This window comes from Silene latifolia, chromosome 3, assembly GCF_048544455.1.
Source record: "Silene latifolia isolate original U9 population chromosome 3, ASM4854445v1, whole genome shotgun sequence".
In the NCBI taxonomy this organism is placed as follows: Eukaryota; Viridiplantae; Streptophyta; class Magnoliopsida; order Caryophyllales; family Caryophyllaceae; genus Silene; species Silene latifolia.
The window spans coordinates 144,798,362-144,820,405 of record NC_133528.1 but is presented as its reverse complement, the minus strand read 5'-3'; the positions used below and the strand labels follow the sequence as shown (position 1 = coordinate 144,820,405).

The 22,044-nt window shown below is 34.9% G+C and overlaps 3 protein-coding genes across 3 annotated transcripts; 1 reads left to right on the top strand and 2 right to left on the bottom strand.

Annotated features, from left to right (window-relative positions):
• Nucleotides 1-567: 567 nt before the first annotated feature.
• LOC141649875 (FBD-associated F-box protein At4g13985-like) lies at nt 568-1,809 on the bottom strand. Its single transcript, XM_074458547.1, has one exon. It carries the CDS (start codon nt 1,807-1,809, stop codon nt 568-570), a length of 1,242 nt encoding a protein of 413 aa, XP_074314648.1.
• An 11,409-nt stretch (nt 1,810-13,218) lies between these two features.
• LOC141649874 (protein FAR-RED IMPAIRED RESPONSE 1-like) lies at nt 13,219-14,048 on the bottom strand. Its single transcript, XM_074458546.1, has 2 exons — nt 13,424-14,048; nt 13,219-13,283 (listed from the first exon to the last, which is right to left on the bottom strand). The coding sequence occupies exons 1-2, from the start codon at nt 14,046-14,048 to the stop codon at nt 13,219-13,221; spliced, it is 690 nt and encodes a 229-aa protein (XP_074314647.1).
• Nucleotides 14,049-20,367: 6,319 nt separating this feature from the next.
• Nucleotides 20,368-21,172, top strand: LOC141646405 (SKP1-like protein 1A). The gene is made up of 2 exons (XM_074454304.1): nt 20,368-20,769; nt 20,859-21,172. Exons 1-2 carry the CDS (start codon nt 20,434-20,436, stop codon nt 21,030-21,032), a joined length of 510 nt encoding a protein of 169 aa, XP_074310405.1. The 5' UTR covers nt 20,368-20,433; the 3' UTR covers nt 21,033-21,172.
• Nucleotides 21,173-22,044: the final 872 nt, after the last annotated feature.

The window sequence follows — 22,044 nt, the reverse complement described above, 5'->3', positions numbered from 1 at the left end:
GAATCGTTCTATGTATGTTTTTTTTATCATGTAGATCCATTTATTTATATAATGGGCTACGTACCTTTTCGCAAAAACAAACCCGATCGTACCTTTTCGTGAAAGACGATGTATAATAGGGTAAGTTAGGAGGGAATAATAATTCCCGAACTTTAATTACATTAATCGGGACCGATCCATCACGATACTGTCTTTTATATTAAAGTCTCGTAATAATAATGTGAACTTAACTTTTATTAAAACCCGAAACACATAGGCCATACGAATATTATTAATTATTCTAACATTTCAAACTTAACATGGTAGCATGAATTATTTATTATCTTATAACCAAATTTCCCAAGTTTATATCATCCGCAACTTGTTTACAAACGGAACTGATGATACCACCAATGTAGGGAAACCTAGAAGCCTAGATGTAAGCAGGAGAACCTAACTAGCAGCAAAGGGTAGTAGTACTCGCTACCCTAAACTTCCTAAAAATGGTTAAGATTTTCGACTTTCCCTACTCAAAAAATCTTAAATACTCCACCTAATTAACATACCTGAATTTGTAAATCCTAACTTTCAAACTTGAGACCCATATGCTCCCAAAAGTTCGATTTGGCAGTGTGGCGAACTCCTTGGACACTCGAATAAAGATCGACAAAACTGATCTTTCGCGAGAGATTTAGTTGAATAAGACCACTTAGCATACAAAATCAGCTTCTCCAAAACAGGCACACTTCTCAGTATATATGCTGCTAGCTCCAACAAGTCTTGGTCAAGTCGAACCGTCTTCATTTGCAACTCCAATCGCTTCAAATGTTCGAGAAGGGTAATAACTTTAGGCTTTTGAGTAATAACCATCCAATCAATTTGAGTAACATCCAATACGAGTTCCTCGAGATTGGGACAATGTAGCATCGAACTCAAATCTTCAATTCTCTTAAACGAACCCAAAGCTAATTTAAGACGAGTCATATTAAGGAAGACGGTCGTCTTAGTAGTTGTTGTTCGATAATTGTCGAGCAAAGGTGAAGGTCGAACGAGAGTAAGCGACTTGACATGGTTGATTGAATCGAACATTATTTCATCAAAAAATAAGCAATCAGAAGAAAAGTTTAAGTCCTCCAATTTCGGAGCATCAATTACAAGTTCAAGGATTGACGACCCATGTAGATATACAATCAATCGCTTTAATTTCTTACTCGAGATTGATATTGAATCCTTTTTAACCTCCCGATGCTTATGGATGTTGAATGTCAAATCTCTAAGTGACGGGCAAGAACGTATTAGCATTCCTAAATTTGTATAATCGACCAAAATTAGACTAAGTTTGTTCAAATTAGGAAGATCGATTGAATTAGGAATACTCCAACAAAAACCGTCCATACACAAGTTCAAGTCAAGCGATAACAACGAATTCAATCGAAAAACACTTGGTATGTCCACTCGATAACCATCATACGGTGAACAACTATAATGTGTTGTAAACTCAAAGTGTTGGAGTTTATGTTCACGTAGTCGACGAACCCATGAGCCTATAATATGCCGTGACCAAGGTTTTAGACATATAGCATGGGGAAGTTGAAGACGGAAGGTGTTGAGTAAGGGTAAATTAGCGAATATAGTGAAGAGATTGTCAAGGATAAATAAATGGTGTGGCGTTTGATACAAATTATACCCGAGTTTAATGTCGAAAGTCGTGTCAGAAATAGCGATGGATTTGGTTGGATCAAGACGGTCAAGAATGTTGTAAAGGATGTCGTCGGGAAGGGAGGTCCATCGTGACACGGCCACGGCCATGCCACTAGGGTTTTCTTCCATGGTTTTTCTTTTTTTGTTGAACAAAAGGTTTTCTTCCATTGTTGAGTAGGCCTAAATTCTTGATGATTTTTTTTTTAACTTAATATATATAGCTAGGTATAACGAATTTGGTGCACAAGAGGCCGGTTATACAAAATATCACGAAAAGATTATTAATACCATCTTTTTTATATTCTCACTAATTATGGTAAAACTAAGTTTATAATTGCATTTATCATGAGTATATGTTGTAAATCTTTCCTAATTTGGTTTATTAATGTGTGCCTTTAAGGCACACATTAGAAAAACCTTTTTTATAAAAACAAATTGTAAATTAAAATTGGGACGTGCTAAATCCCGCACATCATTTTACTTAACCCCGCACTTTTTCCCCCCTTATTCCGAGTGTACCCCTCCCATTTCTTACCCCAAATTAGAGAGAAACAAGAGAGAGAAACACAAGAAATTAAAAACCCTAAAAATCAATTTCACCGGCACCCCTCCCTGCACCAGCATCTTCACCCACCACCGTCACAGCGCCGCCGACCACCCCTCCACACCCCAACCACGCGACGACTATCCTTCTACATCAATGTACCCGCGCCAACCACTCCTCCCTGCTCCCATCCCAAGTCGACAACCCCTTCCCTGAAACCGACCACCTATCTCTGCTCCCACCTCCGCCTACACCTACAGTCACCGCACCTGAAGACGACTATCCTTCTACATCATTTGTGATGATTTTAACTTGAGATAGGTGGTGGACTGCTTGTGGTTATCGGGATGGGGGATGGGTGGACGATTGGTCGGTGCTGGGTCATGGGTGGTCATGGATGGGTTGGTCGGGATTAGGGGCTGGGCGTTCAGGGATAGAATGGGTGGTCGGAGGAGTGAGTAGGATGAAAGGTTGGTGTTCTTTTTTTTAATCGAAGGGTATTATTGGAATAATAGCGTAAAGTGTGTTGGATATAGTAAAATGTTGTGCGGGATTTAGCAATTGCGTTAAAATTTTATGTAATAGTGTGCTTGATGATAATAACTAGTGTAGATAAGACCGGATAATAACCGTTAAAAATCTTCACTAGCTAGTCTTGTAAAGTGTAAACTACTTAATAAATTAGTGATTATAATTAGGGTTATTTCATATGAATAATCCATCATATGTGGCTTGCTTAAATTATTCCATCTTATCAGTAATTCTAATTTAATCCATTCTATATAACATATCTTTCAATAACACTCTAAGCCGACGGGCAAACTGCTAAACAACAGGTCACCCTTATGTTATTAAGGGTTAGACACCTTAATTCTTACCCGGTTCTCCCTCCGACCACCACTCCTTATGCGGTCACTCCTCGCACTGACTCCCTCCTACTACCACCAGCGCAGCTGCTCATCACCCCACACACCAATTCACTATAAACTTAACACACCATCATTAAATTTCACCCCTTATCTTCTTCGTTCATCACAAAGCAGCGATCATTGTCGTCCACTGGCCGGCAGCAGCAACCACCATCAGGCAAGCAACCACCACGTATTACTTCTTTTTTATTCTTTTAGTTATAGGGGATTAAATGAAAAAACAGAAACAAAAGTTGAGTAAAAAAACTTGGGTCATGGTGAGTATACGTGTTCTGGTGGATACGAGTATGGATAAGCAGCCACACGTGTTGGTTCTGAGCAGGAAATACCACGTCATGTCATCATCCACCATGATTGTATGAGATCCCTCCGTTTTTTTGGTGTGTACCAAAAGTAAAAGTAAACAAACGTATGAGATGGGATTACAAACTAGAAAGAGTCACGGTAAAATAAATAGGTTCGCGTATTATCAACCTATAATTCTATAAATACTCAAATTAATAACCTCATAAACTCCAACCGTCTAAACGGTACTTTCTGAAAACCGGATAAATATAAAACGTCTCCAATGGGATAATTACAACTCAAAAGCTTATTAAAATTAACTAAGTTCTTGCAAAAAAAACTAAGTAACTAGTAATAAGCAAAACAAATTACAGTGGTTTCAAGAGTTGATCATAAGACTCAGATCATCACTACATTTAAAAACAACGCTTTAATCTTATAAGTTTATCTTGTATAAGGCGGTTTTAAATTAATTAATCTTATAGTATACAATTATAAAACGAATTTAAATACAACCTAATGAGTTAAAATTGTTACTGAAAAAAATCCTACTTTACCGAAAAATGTGTAAAACCATCTTACACTAGAATTTGCGGAATATGATACAGAGTACTCCACTGAATAGTTCTACTAAGTGACACCCTTTCACAAACCTACTCTTAAAGAATACATTATCAAAGTAATCTTCCCAAACAGATAAACTTGAAACAAAAAAATAAAGTCTCCCTTATAACTGGATATCCGCCACAAACTTATAATAAGTTAAATATTACCCACATAAGTATATTAGACAAAAATCAGGCTGTGTTATCATTAATCAGTTATCTACGGAGTTATCATCAATCATTTATCTACGGAATCATTTTTCAAGTTCATTGAAAAATCTAAATTTGGGTAAGGTAATGGACCCGTTAATTTTATTTGTACCATGAATAAATTCCCAGGTATAATAAAAAAACACAAACATAAAAAGAATCACACAATTATATCATCGAATAAATGGAAACTCAACAATATAATTAAAAGTGGGATATCGTACGATCAATCGAATTCGTACAAAATAGTAGTTAACAATGACAAGGACATGAATATGAAATAAAGACATTAAAAGTTGGGAGTATTTATTTAAAAGTAAGTTAAAAATTACTACATTTTAAAAGTAAATTTTTTAATATAACTCCTTTATAAAAACAATTCCTAAAATCACTTCCTTAAAATAAACTTTTATAAAAAATTCCTTCAAAATTCAACATAATGACTCATTTCGTCTGTTTTTCCTTTCAAATTTTAAATTTGGCTAAGCTACAAATGGAATATTTCAAAAAAGAGATAAAATAAGTCAGTTGTGTTGAAGTTTTGAAACAATTTTTGATAAAAGTGTATATGAAGAAATAATTTTAGGGAAAAGTTTTTATTAGAGAGGAATATTAAAAAATTAAATTTTGAGGAGTAATTTTTTTTGTTCTGATTCTAATTTTAATTTTAATAAATATATAAACTCCTCTAATTTTGCACAATACTCATCTGAAAGGTCATCAATTTCTGAAATAGCCATGACAGACCATTGCTGAAAATGGAAATTCTTCTTTTCTGTTTGATTGATTATCTTTCGACATTGGCAATATGTCTTAACCTCATTAGCCCCTCTTTTAATCGTGACGACTCCATTGTTTACTTGTTTTTGCAACGAACTTTTGTAATCCCTTTCAAATTTGGGTCCATCTGTTCCGACAAGAAACCATTTAGCCCAAGCTTTGCATACCTCTGCTACATTCTTCTTATCAGTAGAGTCCAACTTTTCAAATATATGACTTCTCATAATGTCTTCTGAGTTGAGGACTTGGTTGGTAGGTGAAACTGCACTTAAGTTTCCGTCAAAATTAATTCTCATGGACGACAACTTTCCTTCTACATAATCTTTCTTGAATAAAATTTTGTCTTCTGCCTTTCTATTGAAGGAAGTAACTGGACATTCACCGGTAAAGATCATAGTTGAATTTTTGGTTGTCACAATTTTTAACTTTTTTTTGATTTAGATAATCGTTTTGGATTTCAATGACGCCTTATTTATATATATATAAACTTCTAGGATTATTCACCAAATAAACCGCAATCAACTCTTGCTTAACGGCTGTTTTAGAGTAAAAGCATCTTTTGTAGAGGAACGATAACTAAGCCATCAAAGTACGGAGTAACTGCTTACGTTACAACTACAATATTCCCGCTTAATTATCTCGTTCAAAATGCTCAAATATTACGCTCAATTTTATGTTGACTAATAAAAATCTTTCCTAAATTTATGACTTAGGATAGGAATATATTGGTAATGTTACGTAGGATTTTATTATTACGGTTTTTCTAACTTATACCCACTAGGCATAGGATAAGAAAAAAAAAAGAATTAAATGTATTTATTGTAAAGTAAAGTAAAAGTAATAGAATATTCCAATTTCCCATAAAAACATCATTTAATTCTTTCCTTTTTTGTTTTCTTATCCTATGCCTAGTGGGCATAGGTTAGAAAAACCCTTATTATTATTGGTAAGAGTTGTTATTTTTGGCAAGTATTTTTCTGGGACGATCTTTGGGATTGATTAATGGAAAATTTCTAAGAGGTAATGATTTCTTAAATTGGGGTTGAATTTCACTTTTTGTGAAATTTAAGGGCTTGATTGCTAAAAATGAAACTTATGGGCTTAATCTCACAACTAAACAAATTTATGGTGTTCAATTACCACTTTCGCGTATTCATATTTCATATCATATATTATATATTATATTAAAGCAACAACCATGAACCTAACCATTTGTCACGTGTCATCAGCTTAAAACATTGACACGCGTAATCTTGCTAGATAATTATAAAAAGTTATTAAAAAAATCCGGTAATTTTATGATTGACTTAGAAAATATTTGACTATATTTGTTTGACTAAATTTTTCATTCATTTTTGACAGAGAATTATTATTCTTAAATATCTTTACCTAAATTAAGTAGAGTTGAATTAGGAAATACTTACCGAAAATTCTAATAAAATATTCTACGGAACAATCTATTAATAGTAACTAGGTTAGACCCCGTGCATTAAATGCAGGCTTATAAAGTTTTTTTTATTTCTACTAAATTAGATATATAATAGTGGTATCTTATTAGTTGTTCATTTTTCTCATCATTGCATTTTGCTTTGAGAAATAAAAAGTTAAAACCGAAATAATTAAAAGAATTGAGTAGCATGTTGAAATATATTTTTATAAATAATATTTTTTATACCGCAAAGCTAATGATTCCAATTTATAAATTTTCTCAATTTTTTGTCTCGAAAGTAATAGTCAAGTTACTCTCAAATAATAGAATCAGTAAAATATTAAGTAAATCATAATTTGATACAATTTTTTTATTAAAATATTTTAATTAAAATATTATAGATTAGAGTTTAGTAAAAAAAATTATAGTTTGATGAAAAGATTAATTTTAATAAAAAGATAATAAGTTAATGAAATAAATTATTATAATTATTAGTTACCTTACTTAGTTAATGTATATATAATTGTAATTAGTTAACTTATTTAGAAAGATGCTTTTTGGAAAGAAAATTTGGGAGAATGCCTATTCATTTAGTAAATAGGGGATTCTTCATAATTTGTTATATAGTGATATCATTTAATACCAAAATATTCTACTGTAATCTTTTACCGAAAAAGTTTATTCTAAAATATTCTACGAAATAATTCTACTAATTATTAATTCTTCCTAATCAACGATGATTCATAATATTCATAATCATATATCATATATTAAAGCTGAAATCATCAAACTAATCACCCACCACGTGTCATTAGCTTCAAAAATTGCCACGTATAATCTTCTCTTTAATCTGCCGCGTCATTTACAAATTTATGCATGTTGTGAATAAGAATTAGAATGAGTCGAGTGAGAGACGCGCGGCAGAAAGCATATTCGGGGATGCTGGCCTCTTAAAGTAAAGAGATAACCCGCGCGCGGGCCGGGCCGGGCTCGAAGTTGAGACCGCTCACAGTAATTCTGCCGCCTTCCAACCCGCGAGAGTCTCTTTTTCCGAAGAACAATCCAGTAAGCTATCAGAACAAGGCAAGGGATGCCTCGCTCCTTCGACTGATTGTTCGCATCGGATCTCAGGTGATTGACTTACAAAAAAATCAACTAATTCAAAATCAGACGATTCCATAAATGACTAATGTCTACATAATATTCTTTAACTCCTAATTTAAGTCACCTAATAAACAATCAATTAAAAACAAAAAAATCAAGAAAAGATTCCCTAATTAATCCTAACCAATATCTTTTACAATCTATTAAACAATAATTTCTACAAAATATGCTTGGATTCATCTTTTCGAATTTAGAATATTCTTAAATTAAGTAGAAATAAAATTCCTTATTGGTATTACCGCAATTAACTCTTTGCTAATTTGACTGAATATTTTGACTATATTCAAGCTTTTGAATAATCAATTAACGTTAAAATATGAATCATCTATCATGCTAAATATCATAATTTTGGAAGGTTAAGATACTTATATATGGTAAGAAAATTAATATCCCGTTAACTTTTAATAATCTTCCAATAATATCCTACCACTATTTTCAGAAATATTTATTATAATGATGTAGATAGATATTATATTTGCGGATACAAACACAAAAATGGTAATATGTAAAATTCTCAATGATATTGGAAAACAAGTTAATCACATATTTTTTTTTAAGAAAAAAAATCTTGGAAAAGAAGTTAATCACATATAAATCGCAACACAAAAACTTCAGAGAGACGTCTCTCAATAGCGTTATTGAGAGACCTCTTATATGATTGGGTGAGGGACCCAATGAATTTATTTTTTCTCTATTATATCTCCCATTAAATTAGTGGGAGACGGTATCTCGTGAGACCTTCTGCGTAATAAGTCTAACAGCCGTCATTATCTAAATAGTATAAAAGATGAGTTTTTTAAACTCATCTCATTGGTTCCTTAAAATTAGGTTTAATTTAAGGATAAAAATATTTTCACAACGACTAACCCCACCACGTACAATTCTAACATTTTATTTCCATCTTAACTAATAAGCATAACATTAAAGTTTACTATACATTCTCTTTTATATGTGGTGTAATTATTTCAGGTAAATAAATATTTCATAAATTATGATCATTAGTAAATAATATTTAAATTAATATAAATTTATAAAGTATAATTGTTTCCTATAAATAAAATTAAAAATAATAAATTCAGGTATCTAAAATTTTGTAAAAGAAAAAACGTGGATAAAATTAAATTTAGTTTATAAAATATCCTATATATTAAATGAACAACCACAGAGCTGACGTGTCAGCCTGTGGTTAAAAGTTCAATTTTTTTATATTTTTTAAAGTGGCCCACCCACGTTTTGTGCTTCTTTAATTTACATCATCAGTGTACAACAATTTTTTTTGTTAATTGTGATTAACATAAATCACCCATTAATTAACTTCATAAATAACTATTAACTATATTTTTTGTCAACTTGATTAAAAAAAATAAAAACGGATAAAATACAATCTAGAAATTTAGTATATAGTTATATATTAAACTAAAAAATATAAATACACCATACGTCCATAATCTCATAAAATAATCAAAAATTTGCCTACTACAGTAATTATTGCTTTATAAATATAGTGTAGCCTACTATAGTAATTATTGATGCACGAAAAAATGATTTTATGATTTTGTGTTGGAGTTACTCTATTTTATATTGCAAGTGACTAAATATGTTTATGCAACAAAAATACTCAAACAGATATTAGTAAACAATTAATCTCATAAATTAATCATACAAATTATATCATAATAATTATTTTTGAGATTCGTAAATCTGATTTTTGCCTCTAAAAAATAATGCTTAATATGTATAAATAAAACTTATTAAAAATACGGGTTTGTATGAGCGGGTCGGGTCACTGGTCGGGCATGTTAACCCTAAATATGAGGGTTACTATCGGATAGAGCCATTTCGCGTTTAGATTGAACTAGAGGTCATTTTAAGGCAGATTTTGGTCAATTTTTTGGACCGATAAAGTTTTTATAGGCTTACATATACTTATCATATTATATAAACCTTTATATAATAATTATCAAAATGCCCATCTTCATAAGGCCATTGTAATTTTACTTAAATTTCGTCCAAGATCACAATATTGTATTTACCGCACATAAAATTACTAATTCAATGCTGACATTCATATACAAGTTGAAAATATTAAATATGACCTCTTAAGACAACAATATTTTATTGACCACACATGAAAAGATAATTATTAAATTTTACCTCTTAATAACAAACCCGTGCAATTTGCACGGGTTTAAGACTAGTAATCATCGTATGTCATAGAGTTGTAAACACATTTCAAAAACAAAATATTATATCCAATATTACCGCTTCTTCATACTTGAGAGTTGAGAGTAGTGTCATGGAACAAATTCTATTTCATTTGTGAAGTGTCACCTAAATGGCTAAATGATTAGAGTGCATATATGCGTTACAAACACAATCGCAATACTATACTCCGTAAATAAATGAGCAACATAATTACAATACCGATATACTCCCCCCATTTTAGTTTATTTGCCTAATTCGTAAATATTAACGACGCTTTAGTAAATATCGACGACGTTTTTCATAAAAAAGACGTCGACTACCCCTACTCTCTCACTAACATACTATCCTTCCTCTCTAATTCAAAAAACCCAAACAAAATACTCACCAATCCACCAATTAACAACCACCACCAACACGCGACACCACCACACCACGCTCCCTGCCGGCCGCCGCCGCACGCCACCACCACCAGCCGGCCATTGCTTCCACCACCACGACAATCGACAGCCACTACTTCCACCACCACCATAACAAGTAAGTCTCAATTTTTTTAATTTTTTTTGTTAAAGTTAACTAAATTATTGTTTTTAATTGTTTGTTTCCCTTTTTGTTGTTGTTAATTGATTATATGACTTTAATTTTGTATTTAATTGAATTAGTTAGTAAATTAGGTTATGTGTTAGGTTTTTATTAAAATTAATTGAATTAGTTTTGAAATTGTTAGTTTTTCTTGTAAAATTCATGTTAATTAATTCTTATTATGTAAATTTTATTATTGTTTGTACTTAGATTGATGTTGTTTGCGAAATAGACTAGATTTTGAGTCAATTTTTGATGTTGTTAAATCGGATTGGGAGGCGATTTAGGGTCGATTTGGGGCGAGACCATGGCAAACGGTGGGAAATTTCGTTTGGCCATGGTCTGAAAGTCAATTTCTCACGTTGGGCTGCGGTCAAACGTGGGTTTGTCACGTTTGGCTGTGGTCAAACGTTGGGAAATTTGGTTTGGCCATGGTCAAACAACATGATTTTACGTTTGGCCATGGTCAAACCAAGGAATATTTTGTTTGGCCGCGGTAAAAAAAAAATTTCATTTGGCCACGGAAAAAAAAAAATTACGGTTGACAACGGTCAAACAAGGGGTTTTTTTGTTCGTCCGTGGTCAAACAAGGGGCTTTTTTGTTCGTCCGTGGTACGTTTAATTTTTTTTCAAAAAAACCGTGTTTTTGCTATTATTTGCCGATTTTTGTTACTTTATATGTTTTTTAGTCGATTAACGCATTTTCTAACAACTTTTATTTTCTTACTGCAGATGGCAAATCGAAATGAGAGAGAGAAGGCCATCATGCATGCTCCGCCTCCGCCTAACGTACACGACCGTACCGCTGGGCGGGTTGTTACGATGTCGAAGCGTCGTTTGCGTGTTAAGCAGGCCCACCAACAACCACCGCCACTTCGAGAGACGTCTCGCATGGTTATGATGCCTACTCCCGGTCACGTCGATAGTGAGTCGGAGGAGGCGAGGTCACGGGAGGTTGCTGGTAGTTACCAGCATGATAGAGAGGATGAGCCGTCGGATGACGGTTCCGAGGAGGAGGAGGATGCTGGAGAGTATCAGGTCCAAGAGAACCCGTCACCGCAGAGATTGTTGAGTCTGAGGTTGGGCCGGGATAGTAGAGGACGCTATTCGAGTGTTAGAGAGACGTCCTCTAACACCGATAGGTCGAGGAGGCCGAGGAGGGATAGTTCTTGGATCCCGAGAGAGCCCGTTCCTGGTGGTCCTAGTAACACTGGCACCCTACGGAGTTTTGGTGGTCACGTTGTGTTCAATTGTTGGTCGGACCCTAACCCGGAGAATATGAAGTCGTGGATCAAGCTCTACGAGAGGCCGAAAGCTGCGAGGGAGATTAGGCAGATATGTCTCAGTGAGGTTGTTGCAGCTAGGGTACAGGCGAGCGGGCTTGGATTTTTGAGGGAGTGTTTTACCACCGGTATAGATGATAACCTCCTTAGTGCTTTATTGAGAGGTGGCACCCGGATACTAACACTTTCCATATGAATTTTGGAGAGATTAGTATCATGCTCCATGGTGTCCAGCATATTCTTGGGATACCTGTTAGTGGTGAGCGGGTGCTTGTGGACGGTTTGGCCGAGGCTGATGATAGTGGTCTGAGGGGCAAGATTGCGAGGTTTTATGGAGTTCCTGAGTCCGATGGTGTACCACCGTGCTATGAGAAAGGCGGTTTATTTACATCGGACTTGAGGAATGTTGTTTACCTAGGGAACGAGCATGACTCGTTACGGGCGTACCTCTTGATTTTATTGGGTTATACTATTTGCACGGATAAGAGTGGTGATAGGGTGTCCGCTCAGTTGTTGCCCTTGTTTGATAGTCTTGATCGGGTTGATTCTTATGCTTGGGGTGCCGCTTGTTTGGCTTACTTGTACCAACAGTTAGGGATATCATCGCGCCGAGATAGTACTGGTGTTAGTGGGTGTCTACTGTTACTCCAGTCATGGATATACAAGTACTTTCCCAGGTTCTGATCCGGCGGTGGTTTCTTTTTTGAGGACCGTCCTCTTGTTCAGGCTCGGGCCAGCTTGCCTCGGGGTAAGGGCGATTCTCATACTTTTCAGTTGTATCGTCATAGTTTGGACGATTTTAGGTCGGAGCATGTCCGATGGTTGCCCTACGGGAACCGTCCCCAGGGAGCTTGCAGAGTATCGCTTTACTCGGATTTTATCAGGCATCTTGATATAGTAGAGCCGTACCAACTGGATCGGTGCATGCGTCAGTTTGGGTATATTCAGGATATCCCGGTCCCGATGCCTATTGCGATTGTTGAGTCTCGGGCTGCGAACGGGACTTACAGGCTGGACTTCGGGCAAGAGCCCGATAGGACATGGATGACCGAGAACTCCATCACACCGTTGCGAAAACTGTCAAGGAAAGCATATATGCCTTTCGAGTGTGCTGATGGATACATGACCTGGTATGCGGAGATTTCACACCCCTATTTCTATCCCCCTTACACCGTCTCCATTTTCGGTCTGTCGAGTGTCATGAGGAGCCGGAGGTCGCCCAAGCTCTTAGTCGTAAGTTCAAGAATGTCTTCCAGCAAACTAATCTTTTTATTGATCGATCCCGAACTTACACGATACAAATTAAAACGTAGTTAATGGAAACTAAGCGTACCCGAGAACTTAATTTTTAACACGATACAATTTAACATTAGGACATAATACAGAGACAACACTTAACTGAAAATATAACTTAAATGGAAATGAAACGATGACATAAATTGAAAATACAACTTAAATGGAAATGAAACGACGACATAAATTGAAAATACAACTTAATTAAAACATAATTAAATAACTATCGAACTTAATTATCTTCTGATGATGAAGATGACAATTCTTTATCTTGTTCATAATCTTGAGCCTCAATTTCTTCGGGTTGGGTAACCACATATTGATACAACAAATCATTGACGTAGAGATAAACATTTCATAGGTTGAGCACTCTATGGCCTTAGTAGACACGTTTTCTTGCAATAAGGAGAAAGTACAAGACGTTATCCTTGGGTTACCTATTTCATCTTCGAGTTCTTTCTTAATCTTGGAGTGTTGGCCTTCTAGCATGCCGTGGATACGAGACCACATGGTGTCAAGTGTGAGATGACTTGATTTCAACCAAGCCTTCAATATAGAATATGCTGACTTAACACGGGAAGTTGTCGTGTTACCAAGATGGAAAACCTCGTTTGTATAGCATAAAACGAACTTCCCTGCGTGTTCACCCGAAGCTCTCCGTATATATTCAGACATACATGCCCACTTACGACAGAAACACTCCCAAGCGTGCTGAAGTGCTTCCTCGTTAACTGCGTTGATCACCTTATTCCAACCGTTTTCTGGATTTGTGATGACATGTTTCTTCATACCCTCAGTGCTGAATAATGTCAAGGCTTTTGCATTGATGGCTTTGTTCACATGCCATCGACACAACAAATGATCAACCTCGGGAAATACTGCCGCAAGAGCGCTGATCAAATCCAATTCCCGGTCGGTGACAAAAACAGAAGGGGACGCTCCGGTGACATCTAAAATGTCAGCTAACTTCTTCAACAACCACTTGTAATTCTCGTCAGAATCGGTAGGAATCATCGAACATGCAATTAAGAAGGACGGTCCCGTGGGTGTCACATCAACCATCTAAATGAGTGGATTTTTGTAAGTGTTGGTTTTATAAGTCGAATCCATGATGACCACATAAGGATAAGCCCGGAACAACTTAATCGCTTCAGGATGTGCCATGAAAATGTGACTCAGCTCTTTTGACTCGGAATCAATCTCGTGCCAATGGACGTATTTCGCTTCTACCGCTAGAGCCAACATTTGCCGAGCGGTGTTTCTTTTATCCCTAACTTCTTTCCTAATTTTCCTTGTTTCATTATATAGTTGGGTGCTTGACGGTTGAGGTTTTTTAGGGTTCTCAAATGAAGACCATTTTTAATATCCCTCGGTAGAACCCCGGCCAATGTTTGTTGCCTAACATATGCCTTCTCTTCCGCGTCCAATCCCGCAAAGTGCCGATCCCCGTCCTTATAAATGGCTACGTTATGGTTGTGTAGTCCAGCACCCTCGAAGGTTATAATGTTCCACACTACCGTCTCTTGATCATTTTTAGACAAGAAATTTTGAACGGCACGAATACGAAACTTGCATTAACATTTCTGCGACCTCCTTGGCTTTTCAAGATCTTCCGATTCTTTTGGTAACCCATGTCTTTTACATCGAAAATAGCTTGCCAACAACCCATTTTTTTCCTGTTTTTAGCTCCGTTATTTGCTTTAACCAAAGCAAACCCATTCTCGAATGCGATTTTATTAGCCCAATTGAAAGCATCATCACGCGTTTCGAAATCTATAGTAGTCTCGAACAACGGGTTGTAATCAATTGAATTCTCGCCAAAAGTCTCCCACGATTCCTATTACAAGTAATACAGACTATAGTAAGACAATAAAAAGGATTCATAACCTAATAAATTGCGTAAAACGAAAGAAAAACAAGTTAAAACGAGTAGAAAACGAGTAATTCATGCCTAAAACACGAGACTCGACAAATGACCGTGGCCAAACATTACTTTCCAACGATCGACCATGGAGTAACAAGGAAACCAACTTTCATCCACGGCCAAACAATGAAAATCAACGTTTGACCATGGCCAAACCATGGATTTCAACGTTTGACCATGGCCAAGCCAAGGAATTCAACGTTTGACCATGGCCAAACCATGGATTTCAACGTTTAACCATGGGCAAACGTGGAAATCCAACGTTTGGACCATGGCAAACGTGGAAATCCATTGTTTGGTCCATGACAAACGTTGATTTCCACCGTTTGAACTATGGTCTGAACGTTGGTTTCCAACTTTTGGCCATGGTTCATCTTTCGGGGGACAATTTTCAGAATTACGCAAAAAATTCAAAAATTCGCTACTACTAAGTTAATACATCAAGTAATTCAACTATCGAATAGAATGAACGATGCGCAAAAAAATTGAAAATTAAGCAAATATTGAATTGATTAAGTTGTTTACGTACCGCTGAATCGAGATCCGACATATTGTTAATGGTTGTTGTTGGTTTTGTTTTTAATTTAGTTGAGTTTGAGAGAAAATTTTTTAGAGAGAGAAAGTCAAAAGGGCAGTCATCGTCTTTTTTATGAAAAACGTCGTCGATATAAATCAGCCCCTTTGTTGTTTAGAAAAGATCAAAATTTTATGTTTATTTATCATTTTGCAATTTTCTATGTATTACATGTTTTTTACTTTTCCAAATACAACAATTATTAGGGAAACATGATATGTTAAATTATTTGATTGGTATACAAATATAATTTTACTTAAACCAGAAAAAAGTTATTTCATTTCAGTTAATTGTTAATGGAACTTTTTCCAATAATTTCTAAATTCTTGTGAAATTTTCTAAAACCACAAATCAATACTAATGAGGTAGTAACAGGTTTTCTTTGTTTGCTCTTCCTTTTGTTACCGAAGTTGTTGATATGGTCAAAGATAAGCCATAAACAATGAATGAAAATATTTTGGAAAATTAGAGGGATGTGGTTTATTTAAATTGAATTTTTTACTTTCTTTGAGTGAAAACCGTTTTTAAATAAGACTGTTATTTTTACGATTTGATTAGACACAATTGCAAATCCTTTGTTTTATTTTGTGATCTATATTAATTATCTACAAAAATTTAATTATGTTCTATTTTTTTTTTCTTTATGTCATATATTTGGGTCAAATTTGATCGAGTCGGTCATTTTAGCGTTTCATTTTGTTTTATTTGATGTATCGTATTATTAAAGAGGTAAGTCATTTAATATTGGATAATATTCGGAAAAGTGTTCAAAATCGGTTATGAACATAAAATTACCTATTTGTAAGGTAGTGTTAGCACTACGCCAAATCTAGCCATCAATGACGAGCATATCACAACGGTTTAATGCATATAATAACAACACTTCGATTACCGTTTTCAAAATATTGGCGAAAACCTAGACCGCGCTAGTAAGAATAACATTTTTCCTCGAAAACCGTTAAATATTATAATGTGACAACGGTTATTTAAGAAACCGTTATCAAAAATGTTAAACGGTTTCCAAAAACTCGTTATAGAACCACCCTTATCAACGGTTGTTAGACAACTGTTACCAGTTTAACAAAATGGCGTTTCGAAAACCGTTACTAAATTAACACCAGTAACGGTTTTTGGTACCCATTGTTATGTTATAGCTACAGGTTTCTTGTAACCGTTATCATTTTCTATTATGAAAGAACGTTTTCTCTGTACCCACGGTTATTTATGATTTACGGGTTAAGTATAACCGTTGTAATTTCTTTTTAAATTTTTAATATTCAACCACTGCATGTATGATAAATAATGAACTGTTGCATACATTGTTTTCTTTGACCATTATTACTATCTGTCCATTATTATAATACATGCATACATATTTTCCTATAAATATCACTTATAATGTGATCAATTTACCATATCCACTAATTCAAAGTTCAATTAATTATAGCCTATAATTTAATTAAAAATATTACATTTCGATCACCATGTCGTCGTCGTATTCTACACCCGCCGAATCACAATCAAATACCTGCGATGTCCATCCTATTACCTGTATTATACACAACCTTCCAATCAAATATGATGATAACGGTAAGACTTTTTCGAGAAGTTTTACTTGGATGACAGATATGCTTCGTCAAAGTGGTTATACGAACGTTAAAAAGGTCCACCAGCTTGGGCTAAAGATCATGATTTTCTTGGATGAGAGATATGTCACTTTAGTATGTTCCTTGTATGGAGAAAAAGAGTTATTATTCTCTCTGTCTCTATTATTTGGTTATCGTTGGTTTTGGCACAAAGATAAGAAAGGAAGAGGCGTCAATCATTAGATAATATGTGGACAATTTTGATGAACCCGACTTTGAATTGTTTGTCTACTTCCTCCTTAATCTTGAGAGCCCATTATGTTCTCATTCAGTGAAACTTCTGCTTTAAGGGTTTGAAACCTGGCTTAATTGGGATTCGATGTTCGGCAATATCTCTGTCTATCCCCAACATATCTTTGTAGGAACAAGTGAAAACGTCTTTGAATTCGTGAAGAATGTCGATGAACCGAGCTCTTTCACTTGTGTCTAACTGTGGATGATCAAATTGGCTATAAAAACACTCATAAAATAGGAAGCTAAACAATCGACTAAGACATTTAAAATAGAATAGGTAAAATTTTTGAGATAAACTTGTTTTATTTCTAATATATATCAAGTTTGACAAATTTCTTTGAACAATTACCATAATAGGTGGATTGACATAATCTCAGTTTATTCATTACAAAACAAATTTATTGCGACATATTGTATTGTACGGTCTCAAAATAATTTATTGGGATATTATTAAGTAGCAAAGTTCTGAAAATCATAAAGTGAAAAAAAAAAAATTTAAAACGAGATACTAAGGTATAGTTTGGTTCAAAGTAATGAAATTGATTGGATTGGAGATTTGGAAAATGTCGCTATAAGCTAATAATGGAAATAAAGGGGAAATATATTTTTATAATTTTCATGTACTAGTTATGTTTTCGCAATATTTGTTTAATCGGAAAATTATACGAGGTAGCATGTTCCTATTCGAGGACTCTTTAACTTAAACATGTGCCCAACTGCCCTAAACAATGATGACAATGTGCACACAAACAATGTGCACACAAACAATGTCACAAATATTCATCTCAAATCCGTGAATTATTATCTTATAACCAAATTTTCCAAGTTTATATCATCCACAGCTTGTTTACAATCGGAATCGAGGATACCACCAATGTCGGGAAACCTAGGAGCCTAGATTCAATTTCATTCGGGTTATTAACTTAAAGAATTATGTTGCGAAGTTAAAACTGGCGCCATACTAATAATTCAACTAAAAGCCTTATATCTCGACAAAAATACAGCTTACTATAAAGAGAAGAAAATTAAATCTTGAATTTTATCCTACGTATATGAATTTTATCAACCAACTTCATCACATAAAAAGCCTTGGACTCTTGGAGATAGACATTTTAACCATAGTTATATGCGAAATTTTGTACGTCCGTCCCAGTCAATTGTTTACCTGTTTATTAGTAAACGGCATTATGATAAGAGACACTGTTGCAATTTTTTTGGTAGAATAGTAGGAAATTAGCTACTATTCTTAATCATTTTTAGGAAATTTGGGGTAGCGAGTACTACTGCCCTTTGCTACTAGCTATACTAAACTTCCTAAAAATGATTAAGATTTTCAACTTTCGCTACTAAAATATTCTTAAATACACCTTAACATAACTATAAAACAGCATGAGAAAAATTAGCTACCTGAAATTTGTAAGTCCTAACTTTCAAACTTGAGACCCATATGCTCCCAAAAGTTCGATTTGGCAGTGTTGCGAACTCCTTGGACACTCGAATAAAGATTTACAAAACTGTATATATGCTGCTAGCTCCAACAAGTCTTGGTCAAGTCGAATCGTCTTCATTTGCAACTCCAATCGCTTCAAATGATCGAGAAGGGTAATAACTTTAGTCTCCATCCAATAAATTTGAGTTACACCCATGTAGATATACATTCAATCACTTTAATTTCTTACTCGAGATTGATAACGAATCCTTTTTAACTTTTCGATGCTTATGGATCTTGAATTTCAAATCTCTAAGTGATGGGCAAGAACGTATTAGTTAGATAAGGTGATATACCGTTGTAATATAAAACACGGAACTGATCAAATGGGTAACTCTTCTTCAAAAACCTCCAACCAAAACGTACACTAGAATGGATTGACCAAGCACTAGAATAGAGAATTCATTCCACATTCCGAAACTTTCAAGCAAACACCTCCAAATTAGCGTGAAACATAACAAGATAAGAAAAAATAGGTACCAACATTATAGACAACGTTACTAATTACAATGTTTCTCACTCACTATAATAATTTTGAAATTATAGTTTCTAGATTAAAAACATTACTCATTCCAAATCATCAAGAAAGAATAATAACGAAATTTATTTGAGCCCAATACTTAAAACAATCAATTTAATTGAAAGTGAACAACACTAAAGTAGTAAACGACCCCCTCAACTGCGCTTTTAACAAATAGGATATGGTTTATCTAATTTCGGAAGTTACGACGACTAATCTCTATAGATCTAAGGTGTTGAGCTCATCTATTAAGACAAACGTTTGCTTAAGAGTTAAATAAAGTGTCATATCAAGCTTCTGATTAAGATGAAAAACATCTTTTTCTATTTGATCGATCATCTTCCGACATTGGCAATATGTCTTAACCTCAATAGCCCCTCTTTTGATCTTCACGACTCCATTGACAACTACTTTTTGCAACGAACTTTTGTAATCTCTTTTGAATTTAGGTCCATCTGTTCCAATAAGAAACCACTTAGCCCAAGCTTTACATACCTCTGCCACGTTCTTCTTATCATTACAATCCAACCTTTCAAATATATGACTTCTCATAATATCTTCTGAGTCGAGGACATGGTTGATAGATGAAATTGCTCCTAGACGATCATCTGTTTGAACATGGTGTTCAACTTCAAAATCCATTCTCATAGACGACTTCTTCCCTTCTACATAATCTTTGCTAAACAAAATTTTGTCTTCTGCCTTTCTATTGAATGAAGTAACGGGACATTTGATAACGTTCATAGTTGACTTTTTGGTTGTGACTAATTTTGACTTTAAATTTAGGGTTGTTTTAGGTTTTAATGATGCCTTATATACAAATAAATAAGGTTTAACTCTTTTGGTAAACTTTCCAAGTCTCCTTCTTCCATTAGATCTTTGTTAATTATTAATCAATTAAAAAATAAAAACCAATTAAAGTTAAAATTTCCATAATCCTAAACCTTTTAGAATTCCTTCATACTATATAAACCCACCTCACCCCACACTTATCTTCCATGAAAAAAAAAAAAACTCTCAAAAAACAAAGAGAAATAAAAAAGCAAGAAGAACAACAACAATGGCGGAAACAAAAACATCAAAGAAGATCTTGTTGAAATCATCAGACGGCGAGGATTTCGAGGTGGACGAGATTGTGGCGTTGGAATCTCAAACAATAAAACATATGATTGAAGATGAATGTGCTGACAATGCAATTCCTCTTCCTAATGTTACTGCTAAGATCTTGTCTAAAGTTATCGAGTATTGTAAGAAACATGTCAATGCCGCCGCTGCGAAAACCGCTGATGCAACAACTACTACAACTGCTGCTGCTTCTGTTGGTGATGATGAGCTTAAGAAGTGGGATGAGGAATTTGTTAAAGTTGACCAAAGTACCCTTTTTGATCTTATCTTGGTATGTTCACCTTTTCATCTTTTTCGTTTTGTGATTTTTTTTGTGCGAGACTGTTTTTAACCAATATGTTCTGAATGATGTTATCTCAGGCTGCTAATTATCTGAACATCAAGGATTTACTGGACTTGACCTGCCAAACAGTGGCCGACATGATCAAAGGAAAGACACCAGAACAAATCAGAGAGACATTCAACATTAAAAACGACTTCACACCCGAAGAAGAAGCAGAGATTCGAAAGGAGAACCAGTGGGCCTTTGAATGATTGTCTCTCGGTTTGCGACATATGTAGTTTTCGGCTTTGCCGTAGAATTTAAAGCATAGGTAATATGTTTGGTAATCGGAAATTTATAAGTTAATGATGGAAATAAAGGGGAAATATATTTTTATAATAATTTTCATGTACTAGTAATGTTTTCGCAATATTTGTTAATCGGAAAATTATAAGTTAATGACTATTGAACTGATTAGTATAACTCGTAAAAATTATATGCGAAATTTTATAGGTCTGTCTCAGTCAATTGTTTATTATTTGTAAGCGGGATTATGATAAAAGACACTGTTGTAATTTTTTGGTAGGGGATATTGAGAAAAAGATAAATAAATGACTTTGAGTGTAAGATTAGGTTAACACAACCATAATCGATACAAAGACGGTTGATGCGCTCCGATTTTGCTTCGAACCTCTACAATTCTAATGTTTTATAGTGAAAGCAAGAGTTTTGCATTCATGGCAAAAGAAATTGATGGGGCATATTCTGCACCGCTGACCAAGTCAACACATTAGACAAGGTCAAAGATATCCACAGCAAGTCAACGACTTAGACAACCTAGCCGATGCAGCCCATCGGCCTGTCAACCTGGGTCCCGGCATGTCAACCTGCCAGCCGGGGCACATACCCGCGTACTCATATCCAAGACCCCTCGGCGGCGGGTCATCAGAGCCCGCCGGCCAGCCATAGGTCCCTCGGCCGAGGGGTGCTAGCCACTTGGCCACTACGTGACAAAAGGTGAAGTCTATAAATACTCCTCAACCCTCATTGAGGAAAGCATCCAATCTAGAAAATACATAACCTGACCTAAATACACTATTTATCTGGTATAATCTTCCTCATCTCTCTATAATATATTCCTAGCCAATTAGCATACAACTTATACATTTAAGTTTACTGACTTGGGCGTCGGAGCGAGTACGCTTGGCACAAAGCCAAGCCCTCAGTTCGTTCATTGTTGCAGGAGAGGCTGAGAGGAACGATTAAGACCAAAGGAGAGTCCAA

Coding starts and splice junctions, on each gene's coding strand:
- LOC141649875 (XM_074458547.1), bottom strand. CDS start 1,809: ATGGAAGAAAACCCTAGTGGCATGGCCGTGGCCGTGTCACGATGGACC.
- LOC141649874 (XM_074458546.1), bottom strand. CDS start 14,048: ATGGTTGATGTGACACCCACGGGACCGTCCTTCTTAATTGCATGTTCG. Junction 13,284..13,423: donor AGAACTCGAAGATGAAATAG/GTAACCCAAGGA, acceptor CCCAACCCGAAG/AAATTGAGGCTCAAGATTAT.
- LOC141646405 (XM_074454304.1), top strand. CDS start 20,434: ATGGCGGAAACAAAAACATCAAAGAAGATCTTGTTGAAATCATCAGAC. Junction 20,770..20,858: donor CCCTTTTTGATCTTATCTTG/GTATGTTCACCT, acceptor ATGTTATCTCAG/GCTGCTAATTATCTGAACAT.